We start from the raw sequence: 12,060 nt of genomic DNA, 5'->3' as shown, positions 1-12,060 counted from the left end.
AAATATTTATATAAAACAATCTTAACAAGTATATCGTGAACAGATTTAACATTTACATGTCATGTTTTATGCAGTTACCATCCATTTTACGTAATATTAATGTAAAATCGTGTTACAAAATATTACATATCATATCATATACGAGTATGTTCTAATTGTTCTACATGCATATTAATTTATCCATGTATAAGGTGGAACCGTATCAACCGATTACTATCAAAATATACAAGATACTTCGCATATGATATGTCTAATTCAAAAGACTAACTAAAAAAAGCGTGCAAAGCATGAAGCTAATTAAGATACCCTCAACAATATCAGTGACTTCATCAACAACAACAATACGACCAAAATACCTATCACCCATGATCTCTTACTCATCATATTTTATCACTAAAAAATGACAAATTTCTGTTTAAGACGGGTTATCTGTTTTAAGTTTAAAACGGATTAAATAAGTCAAAAACAGAATGCATAGGCAAAAATAAAAGAATTGTTTTAAATGTTCAAATAGGTTAATATTTAATTCATTTTATTGTTAAAATAGCTGTAAAGAGACCGTAACCAACAAAAAAGATATTCTACATGATACACTTATATTTTTTTGGTTTTCTAAGGGATATCCCTCCTTTTCTTCTAAAAAACTTTGACTACGTATAATTCATGGTCATGAATTCGCAACGCGACAAATTTTTTTTTCAAAAAGATGTATTTTCGAGATCTTCGATTTGAGAAAAAAAATTGTCACTTTATGAATTTGTCGCAAGAGTTATAGTTGGTCAAACGTTTTTAACCAAATAAACTTTGACCGACTATATCTCATGGATACGAGTACATAAAGTAACAATTTTTTTTTTTTTTTCAAAATTGATCTAATTTACGAGATATTTTATATTTAGTTTGAAAAAAAATTTGTCGTTTTTGGAGTTCGTAACAAGGACAGCCAAAGAATTTTAACCCAACAAAAATTACCACCTAGACTAGAATATGAAAAACAAGGGTACCAGGTATAATATCAAAAAAAAAAAAAAAAAAAAAAAAAAAAAAAATGAAGAGACAAACGCGTCCTACCCGTATTCTACGGGCAACAGAAAACTACATAAAAAATACGTGAGTTCACGTATATGCATGTCAGAATAATTCTCTTGACCGTCCTTTGTTCTTCATTCCTATTTTTAAACAATACTCTGTTCTACCTTCCCGCCTTTCATTCTTAGACCAACAATTCCACCAAAAATACCGTAATTCTCATCAAAATCGCAATTTTCGTAAAAGAAAATATGTTTGATTCACACAACAGATCAAAATACACAAACATGACCCATTCCGACCCAAACATTTCTCCAATTCCAGACGAAACAGCATCAGATTATGATAATCGACAAAGCAGTTTTTCAGTTTCGGGTATGGGAAACTCGTTTATCGATGATCAACAGAGACTAAGTACGGAGACGTCTCCTATGATGATGTCACCTTGGAATCAGGTGACGCCATTTACAAAGGCACAATGGTCTCAGCAATCTGAGATGATGCCTTCCATGACTGACGATGATCAATCGGTACAAAATCCGTTAATCGGGTCGTTGGTTCGAGAGGAAGGTCATATTTATTCTCTGGCTACCAAAGGTGATCTGTTGTATACAGGTTCTGATAGTAAGAATATTAGGGTTTGGAAGAATTTGAAGGAGTTTTCCGGGTTTAAATCTACCTCGGGTTTGGTTAAGGCGATTGTTATCTCGGGTGAGAAGATATTTACGGGTCATCAGGATGGGAAAATCCGGGTTTGGAAAGTATCGCCTAAAAACCCGAGTGTACATAAGAGATCAGGGTCTTTACCGACTCTGAAGGACATTTTTAAGGCGTCCATAAAACCTAGCAATTATGTTGAGGTTAAAAAGCATAGGAGTTCGCTATGGATTAAGCATTCCGATGCTATCTCGTGTCTTAGCCTTACCGATGACCAAGTGTTGTTGTACTCTGCATCATGGGATCGGACTTTTAAGGTATGGAGGATTTCTGACTCGAAATGTCTCGAGTCTGTTCCGGCTCATGATGATGCTGTTAACTCCGTTGTGGCCAGCACTGAAGGCATCATTTTTAGTGGTAAGGATCCTACACGCAAATTCTCATTTCAGACTGGCCTTTTCCGTCTAAAATTTAGACGGAGAAAATGTCGCCTATTTGTATTAAAATTTGACCATTAATGCTGCAGCTAAAGTTACAACAACTTTTTATCAAAAAATGGTCACATTTTTCTCAAGGAGACTTGCTGGTTGGTAGAGATGTTTTGAATATGAAAACTAATTAATTTTTTTTTTTTTTTGAAAAAAAATGTAGATAGTTTTCTTTAAAATAATTTGAGTAAAATCGATTATAAAGAGATATCCGTACGACACTAAAAAAAAAATATGCACAAAATTTTCACAGGGTCAGCAGACGGAACAGTAAAGGTATGGCGAAGGGAGATGCACGGAAAAGGAACAAAACATTTCTTTGTGCAAACCCTTCTAAAGCAGGAATGTGCGATAACAGCACTCGCTGTGGACTCAACGGGCATGATTGTGTACAGTGGGTCGAGTGATGGGATGGTCAACTTTTGGGAGAGGGACAAGAACTTAGCCCATGGAGGAGTCCTAAAGGGTCACAAGCTGGCTGTCCTGTGCATGGCGGCTAAGTCTATGCTCGTATTTACTGGGTCTGCTGATAAGAACATCTGTGTGTGGCGGAGGGATGGGACATTACATACTTGCCTGATGGTTTTAACGGGCCATAACGGACCCGTTAAGTGCTTGGCTGTGGAAGATGATAAGGAAGCTAAAGATCAGAAGTATGTTCTTTACAGTGGTAGCCTCGATAAGTCGGTTAAGGTGTGGAGCATTTCGGATCAGGAGATGATGAGCTCGGGTATGAATATGCAGCAGCAACATGTGATGGAGATGGAATCTACACCTGATTCTTTGCGATCAGATCGAAGCTACTAGAATTTTCAATTCTTCATCATATGACAGAAAATTTAAGCATTCTATTGCAGGAAAAATGAAAACAGATGAGGAAAAAAAGAGGTTCACCTAGTTGTCTTGAGTGTATGTATCAATGTTTGTAATGATCATTCTTTTTCATCCGCTGTAACCGGAACGAATTTAACAGCACTTTTCATGAAGTTAATTAACCTATACAAATTGGCTGATTTTCCTATGCATTTTATCATTACTTACTCAGTAGGTCTCCTGAGAGACCGTCTCCCACTAAATTAGTGGGAGACATAACATGGAAAAAAAAAAAAAAAAAAAAAAAACCCCCCCCCCCCCCTCTATCATGTGAGAGGTCTCTCAATAACGCTATTGAGAGACCGCCTCTCTAAAGTTTTTGTGTTACTAATTACAGGAATGTTGTAGTATTATACCACCAGTACACCACAATGTTCTGTATTACTGTCAGTGGTTTTCTAGTTCAGGATTTTAACTTCCAAAAATATGTTTTTTTGGGTAAAGGGCGCCACAAGCGTTTTTTTCACACATAAATCATGAGTACCACTTCTCAATGATTTTGCATTAGGATTCATGATGAAACTAAAAAAACTTTCATATGCTTTGAATGCATAAAAGCAAAAATGAACATTTGCTGCAAAATTTACTGGTAATCCTTGTGACAAGGGTGAAATATAGACCCGAAACTTGGTAAAAGATCATGTATAGTTATTTTCACCCTTCATTATTAGTCTCTGTCCCGAAAAATCTTTTTAAGCAGTAGTGCAGGTTTCACAAGCAAGTCTGTAACTCTGTATGTTATCATAGTTCTAAAATGGGATTGGAAGAACATGGGGAACAATAGAAGAGCTTCTATTTAGCAAATCGTAGCGTGGTAGACTAACAGATACTCCGAGACATAAGTGTGAGATATTGGTAGACAAGCACACAATACATGACACTGAAACAACTGATACAAAATCATAAGAAAACTCTGTGGTTCATTTGAAACCAAGATAAATGTGGCTATACTGAAATACCTGTTTCAGTGATCACTTGAAGCAGGCAAATCGCTGATCCTCTATTCACAGTGTTTATCTACTCATTGGGAAAGCTTGCGAGAGTGACAGTTCCTCAATTCTGAATATCTACGTGGCCGTAGTCCTTGCAAATGTCCACTTTGGCTACCAACTGAATTCAAGTCCAAACCTAGTGGCATTGGAGTATTTCCACCTTCTAATATTCTTAGCACCTGTTAAATTTTGAAAACATACTGCATATCAGTGCGAAAACAACAATATAGCATAGTTTCAAAGGCGCTGCTTGGCTGCCTGCAATGACACAAGAAGGGTTGGATATACACAGCTTTAGCACTGTGTTGGTAAAGTAGACATGTGACACATTAACAATATTCCACCTGTGACTCTAAGTCTCCTCCCTACAACAAAATAAGTGGGGTCGGATGTTCACAACCTTAATGTTGGGTTATCAAAATAGTCAAGTTGACAATATTACAGCGGAGCGTCAAAGGCTTCTGCCTACCACGACATAATTGGGGTCAGATGTACACAACCTTGCCGATGTGTGTAATATAGACAGAGAGTTTCAATATGAGCCAAGTAGGAAATTCAGTATACAGCACGCAAATTAAATGAAGATAAACAAGAAGTGAGAAAGACCTTTGACATAGTGGGTCTACATTCAGGATTTCTGCGAAGACACATGCAGGCAGCATGACCCATGACCTCTATTTCGTAGGGCATATCTTGAGCATCCTTAGACGAGTACCCTGGCTTCAGATTCAGGTTACCTTGTAATGTATCTAAGGGATCAAAGATTTGAGTCATAGAGGATAGCTCCTTGTCTTGTTGCAGATCTTTAATCCTCTTTCCAGTGATTAGTTCCATCAACACTACCCCGAAAGAATATACATCAACTTTTTCAGTAATGGTTCCTCCATCAATATATTCCGGGGCAATGTAGCTGATCATTCCAACAGAGGATTAACATAACATTTTTTATGGCATTTGAAAGATAAAAAGGAGAGACAGAATGCAGGATTACCCTGAAGCACCAATGACTTGCTGCTCAATCCCAATGTTCCACTCAGAATGCAACCTAGCCAGCCCAAAATCGCCAACCTAAATAGATTATAAACCTTGAGTATAAGGGAATCAAACACTTCGTCTTTTTATGGAAGTGACATGAAGGAAATATGTTGATGCACTTTCAAATTACCAGAGGTTCAAAATTATGTGTTAAGAGGATATTGTTAGGCCTCATATCTCTGTGGATAATGCACCCTACTCTGCAATCTTCATGGAGATATCTTAAGCCTCTTGCAACTCCAAGAGCTATCTTCAAGCGTAATTTTGGATCTAGAGAAGCAGAATGCTTTGCTGTGAAAGAGATCAAATGCACTGTTGAGAAACTTCGTTTTTATACTTGGATTTTTAGTAGGGGCTACACATGGTACTAGACACCGGCTGTTAACTAATATATTTTCGGATTAGCTCAGAATTTTTTTCCTCATAGCCGATTCTTGACTGTTATGGCCGATACATGATTCATAATTTCACACAGTCTATACTAGTCTCAGCGACTTATACTCCGTATGATTTACTTTGTTCTCTACATACATTCGGAGAAATCAATGGTCAAAGTTGACATTGGTCGATCACCATAGTCAAATGGGGAGAACATATTCTGGATGAATGTAGTACCATGGTGATAGATCATATGTGCATAAAAATCGAACCCAAATGTGAATCTCAAACTAAAAAGAAAAAAACAGTAACTCATATAGTCCTATATAGAAAGGGAAATCTTACAGTGTAAGTGGAAGTCCAGAGAGCTATTGCAGATAAACTCATAGACCAAAACTCTGTGCTGATCTTCAAGACAAAAGCCAATAAGCAAAACAACATTCCTGTGTTGTGCACAGCTCAAAACCCGAACTTCCCTGCAAAAATCTACATCTCCTTGATAATCTACAAACTTCAATTGTTTTACCGCAACCATTTGGCCATCGGTTAGGACCCCCCTATGCACAATCCCAAAACCACCTTCAGCCAAGAGATTAGAATCTGAAAATCCGCTTGTAGCTGACTCCAACTCCTCATAACTAAAACGTCTTGGAGGTTTTCCAAATGATGGTGTTTTGTGCTGGCATATCGAACATAGTGGAGGAGGTGCAGATGAAGTTCTTGAAATGGAGACAGAATCTCTAATACTTGGCTTATTGACTTCACCTACTTCGTGATATTTGTCGATGTTTAGTATACCACTTCTTGCATCACACTCTTGTTTAAAAAGATTATCAACCACGAGCTTAGAAGCCGGAGATCTAGATTCATGGGAGTACCGGCCGCTTGTAGGTATTAAAGCTCTTTTGTTGTGATTTTGGAGTTCTAGGTCCCCCAATGCATCATATCTGTTGCTCCTAGAGGTTGTTATTAGCTTTTCCCTCCCGATTTCAAGACTGTTAACTGGAGAGTAAATGGGTGTTTCTTTTTCTTTGTTCGGCCGTTCAAACAGGGGATTTTGCTCATACAAAAGGAAAGGGGAAGGAGGCAAATCAAAGGTTCCCAATGAAGTATCCCCAGTTGTTCTTGAGAAAGAGCTACTAGGGTATTCAGGGCTGCTTATAGGTGTAGAATGCTTCATCCTGAAGCTCTCCAGTCTGCTGCTATCTAAAGCAGGAGAAGAGGTAGCCGAATAGAAAGGAGTTGGGGGTTCATCTGAGTATCCTAAGTTAAGTCTAAGAACTTGTGGTTGAGAACCCTTCATCACAACTATGCTGCACGTAAGTTTCTCGATGCAATGTTTTTGTTCTTCCTTGAGTTTTCTGCACGAAAACAGACATCAGATCGTATCTTGAGCTAAACTTTTAACACTATTACAAACCTGGGAAACAAAGATAAAAAACCTTTTTCAGACATAATGAAGAACACAACAATGATGATTATATAGAGTGGATGAAAATCACTACAGGTTATTTTGCTGTACACTAGTTTGCAGTGAAGACTTTCATAGCTCAATGAACATTCTGAAGTTAGCAGCCATGTGAAAAATTGAGACAAATTATTTTATTTTTCCTTAACAGTTTTACAATAAGGTTGATAGAAATGCCATTGTAAGTAACATAAATTTGGGATTAGTTAAGTGCATTATGAATCAGATGAACCAGAGTACTCGTAATTTTCTGTTGACAGTGTCGGTGCTCTGCTCCTCAAATCTGCAATAACCTCACTATTACAAGGGAAATGTTCCATACATCTGATCTCCCTTAGCTCATCATAGACGAGAGTCACTAAGGTCTGAGGCACTCGGATAATGTTATTGTTCTCGTCTTATAAGTTCTCTTAACTTGACCATGTCATATCAAAAAGTACTACCATCATCAACTTAAAGAGCATCAACTAAAGCAATAATGTTCATATAAACCATTGGTCAGTAGTCAATGTTCCAATCGGAAGTGCCCAGGTCTCACTAATTGAAGCCGGATATTTTCACGGGTCTCAGCCTCTCAGGTATAACATTGGGAGTTACAGCAACACAAAACCTTAAGTTACCGAAAAAGAAACAAGAAATAATACTTTTATGTAGAATTACTTGTCCAATATGACCCAGTTGGCTCCGTTTCTCTTTGCTTCAGCTGCCACTTCTCCAGCGGGCAAGCCTAGTATAACCTTAACTCTCACTTTCACCTATACAATATACACATTGAATGTAAATAAGTCCTTACTCTCTATCAACACACAAAAACACATTTACAAACAAAACCTGAGACCCTAGGAATTACAGCCATGTATTACATACTACCCCCTTGCGGATGGGAAGTGAAATAATTTATCTAGTCTAACTGTGAAAAAATTAGCTGCGTTCTTAGACGGCCTTTAAAATTTACTCTGTATCATGAAATATAGTTCTAACAAGTCCACTTAATCCCAGAATTAATTGGTCCATAATCTCCAACATTCAGTAATAAGAGACAATTTTCCAAATGATTACATTCTTTTCAGTTTTCACTGTCATAAAAGCATTACTTTCATTAGACACAGTAACTGAGTCAGAAAAAGCAGATGGTGAAAAGAGTCTTGACTTCTGCATTTAAAAAAGGCCAGTTATTTCTTCCCACCACAAACATTCAAACTAAAGTATGAAAGATGAAGAAAAAGACTGAAACCCAAAAAAAAGTGTTGGAGAAAAAGTGTTAAAAGATGAAAAATGTAACATGTGTAGGTCAAAAATGGTGTAAAAAAAGTGAAAGTTTGCAGACAGGAATGCAGTACTTTTATTACTTTCTAGTTTATGCAACTAATAAAGGAGTATGACTTATTTGATGACCACTTATTTACCCAAAAGTAAAGCAACTCTGCTGGTCCTGCTATATGAGGTCCAGTACTAGGCAAGGCAACAATCATTTTCACAATTTATGTCATGATGTAAACACTGATACTGTAAAAGTTTCAGTTTTCACAGTACATGTTCCTTTACTACTTTAGCAAAATCACTAAGACCATAACCATCATTTTCTACAGCCAAATAATAACCCTTCAATTATAAGTAAATGGTTGCTTTCCAATGCGTGTCCGTGTGTCACGACACCTGATTACACATGTTTGTTATGGATCTGAAGGTCATCCCAACAACATTTTGATGCGATATCAGTTACAAAATGCGTGCAAATTTTAGTAATACCACCTCGTGATACAGTCTCATTTTCAATACAGAAACTACGCAATATGGGGGCCGGCCCATAGCCGAACTCTAAATGTTTGGTTTTTCACACTCATTATGAGGCACAAAAATGTTTACATCATGGTAGATGGCTAACACTTGCAACCGATACTGTCTACATTTGTGGAATTTAATGCAATGTAGATCAGCTGTCAGTTGATACTTAGATGCCAAAAAAATTGAATGTGACGAAAGAGACATGGAATGAGACCAGGGAAAAATCACATGATGACCCATTCATTCATACTAGAAACCATAATTGTACTGATTATTAGTTGGGGGCATTTGATATCATAATATGAAGCTCTGACATGAAGAATATTCTGACAAAACCACACAACTCACATAACTCCAGGCCTCATATACATTAATTATCGCTTAAATTTATACCATAGTTGATCGGTATGATTGTTAAGGGCTCTCATCTCTTAACAAGCGGTTATAAGGATTCTAGTCCCAACTGTCGCTAAGATATACTCTTGATTCACCCAAATAAATCAGCGCTTAAATTCATTTTGTAGCATTTCAAGCCCAAGTTTCAATTTACGAGTTTCATCGAGTTGAAACTAGCTAGGAGAAGCTCTATCTGAGGTTAAGACCGTCTTTAGCGAGGCTAACTGATCTCATGATAAGACGATCTATACTTGATTATATTAATTTCTGCAATGATATCTATTGGAATATTATAATGACATCTACTGAACAGCCTAATCCTGCCAATCTAATGACAAAAACAAGCAAAAAAACACAAAACACTAAAGAATAGATTAGGAAACAAACCTAAACATTAAATATGGGATTAAAACCTAATAAAGACAAAAATCACACTACCACACATAACTTTTAGGTGAACTCTTTCCTAACTATAATCTGGCCAACAAACATTCATCCTCCATTTGAGGTCTACAAATTTACAGAACATACCACTTAAAATCGACAACACAAAGTATAGAATAAAACGGTCTTACACTGTGAAACGGCTCACTTATAAAACAAAACATTCATCTAATTGCTTGTAATAAGTGAGATTTTGACAAATAAATGAACCGTCTCACACTGTAGAAACGTTTTATGCTATATAATCTGGCCAACAAACATTTATCAGTTCTACAAATTTACAGAACATACCACTAAAAATCGACAACACAAAGTGTAGAATAAAACGGTCTTATAGTGTGAGACGGCTCACTTATAAAACAAAACATTCATCTATTGCTAGTAATAAGTGAGCTTTTGACAAATAAATGGACCGTCTCACACTGTAAAAACGTTTATGCTATAATCTGGCCAACAAACATTGATAAGGTCTACAAATTTTCAGAACATACCAGAGAAACTATAACAATTACTCGTATTGTTTGAAACCGTATTACATTGTGAGACGGTCCATTTGTATATATAAAAGCACGCATTTATTGAAAGTAATCAATCACGGAGTAGTGTTTAACCAATTAAAAGACCGTTCTATTCTATATTGCGGAAAAACTAAACAATCGCTCTAAAATCAACAAATTATTTACTAAACCTAAATTAACAATCAACAAATACAATAACGAATACTTAATTATTTACTAAACCTAAACTAACAATCAACAAATACTAATAATTACGAATACTTAATTGTTTACTAAACCTAAATTAACAATCAACAAATACTAATAATTACGAATACTTAATTGTTTACTAAACCTAAATTAACAATCAACAAATACTAATAATTACGAATACTTAATTAATTACTGATTGAAATCGATTAAATTACCTGAATTTGATTATTGAATTGAAGAGCCATCTGAGAACACAACTCCGAAATCTCGCTAATCCTCTCTGGTAAGTTTCCGCCATCGATTCCGGCACAATTTCCAGTTAACCGAGGAAAACTCCACAATCTCCTACCTACAATATCAATCACATTCATCAAATTTTTTACTTAATAATTACAACAGTTGTTGTAAAACCGTGTTAATTCGTCTCAATTATTTGTTTATTACTATTATATTCTTTGTGAGACGTATTTTAACTAGGTAACGTAAAAATACCTGAAGGACGATCAGGAAAGACGGCGAGGAGAGAAATGCAGTCGCCAGGGCGAACGACGTGAGAGAGGGCCCACTTTAAGGCGTCTTTAGAGACGGTTCTTTCGGCTTTGACAGCGACTATTACAGCGGCTTGAGCCGCCGTAATGTCGCCGGGATTGAGCCTTCGGCTTGAGCCGAATTCTGATGGCTGCATTTTTTTTAAATGAAAAATTAATGGTTTTGTGTGAGGTGGTTTAAATGGCGGGGGAATTTTTAAAGTGTTGACTCGCGGGGATGGAGTGTGAAGAAAAGGAGGGAGTAAAGGAGGTAATGAAAGAAGTGGAGTTGGAGTGACTACGTTATTAGTTGCATTTATGAGGTTGTGTGTGGGTTTAATTTGTTGTTTAAATGGTTTTGCGTGATGAGTAATCGGTTTTCAGATAGTCTTATTCACTTGCGGAGCCATGATTTATATTTAGGGGTGAAAAATTTTAAGGGGGCAAATGATTGATTTCATAAGTTACACTTGAAATTTTTTTCGAAAAATTTAACTAAATTTCTATTTAAAAAAAACTAAATTAAAAGTTAATCAAAACCGAAAAGCTCACTAAAACCGAAAAAGCCAACAAACCCGAAAAAGATAAGCGATAAGATGAATCGAAAATTAGGAGTGATAAGGAATCGATTATAAAGTAAGGCTCAGTTTTGCAAAGATTTCAGTCACTGATTTGGTCAAAGTAGCTTATTTGACCAAAATTTCAGGTACCTTATTTTTTTGTAGGCGTTTGCCGAATAGCTTATTTAACTAAATAAGCTACCTGGAATGAAATGCTATCTAGAGTAGCATTTGAGATTTCAGGTGCCTGATTTGGTTTGATTTTCCGTTTTTACCCTTTAAAACTATACGTTTAAATAATTATCATATCCTTTTACGTCATTTCATCAAAATCAGTTACCTTTTCGTTAGTTTGCCAAACATTTTTTTATATAATCACTACCTAATCGCGATTCCTAATTTTTCAGCTACCTTATCGTTACCTTTTCAGTTTCGATTAGTTTTTCGGTTTTTTTACTATTTTTCGGGTTTCACCTACCTTTTCAATTAATTTTACCAAACGAGCCTAAGGCTCTGCGTTTGGCAAAACGTTTTGAAAAAGGTAGTCGAAACCCGAAAAGGTACTGAAATCGAAAAGCTACCCGAAATCGAAAAAAATGATAAGGAATCGAAAAATTAGAGAGTGATAAGGTGATTGATTATATAAAAAAATCGTTTGGCAAACTAACTGAAAAAGTAACTTATTTTGGTAAAATGACGTAAAAGGATATAATAATTA

At 36.2% G+C, this 12,060-nt stretch overlaps 2 protein-coding genes across 2 annotated transcripts; one reads left to right on the top strand and one right to left on the bottom strand.

Annotated features, from left to right (window-relative positions):
- The first annotated feature begins 1,280 nt into the window (after nt 1-1,280).
- LOC141604712 (protein JINGUBANG-like) lies at nt 1,281-3,185 on the top strand. The gene is made up of 2 exons (XM_074423178.1): nt 1,281-2,103; nt 2,428-3,185. Exons 1-2 carry the CDS (start codon nt 1,281-1,283, stop codon nt 2,979-2,981), a joined length of 1,377 nt encoding a protein of 458 aa, XP_074279279.1. The 3' UTR covers nt 2,982-3,185.
- A 584-nt stretch (nt 3,186-3,769) lies between these two features.
- On the bottom strand, nt 3,770-11,155 carry LOC141604711 (inactive protein kinase SELMODRAFT_444075-like). The gene is made up of 8 exons (XM_074423176.1): nt 10,748-11,155; nt 10,471-10,604; nt 7,581-7,675; nt 5,798-6,813; nt 5,205-5,365; nt 5,031-5,107; nt 4,646-4,949; nt 3,770-4,218 (listed from the first exon to the last, which is right to left on the bottom strand). The coding sequence occupies exons 1-8, from the start codon at nt 10,938-10,940 to the stop codon at nt 4,069-4,071; spliced, it is 2,130 nt and encodes a 709-aa protein (XP_074279277.1). The 5' UTR covers nt 10,941-11,155; the 3' UTR covers nt 3,770-4,068.
- Between the last annotated feature and the right edge of the window lie 905 nt (nt 11,156-12,060).

This window comes from Silene latifolia, chromosome 10 (assembly GCF_048544455.1).
Source record: "Silene latifolia isolate original U9 population chromosome 10, ASM4854445v1, whole genome shotgun sequence".
NCBI classification, from domain to species: Eukaryota; Viridiplantae; Streptophyta; class Magnoliopsida; order Caryophyllales; family Caryophyllaceae; genus Silene; species Silene latifolia.
Note: the sequence above shows the minus strand (reverse complement) of the source record. Positions and strands in the feature narration are given on the sequence as shown.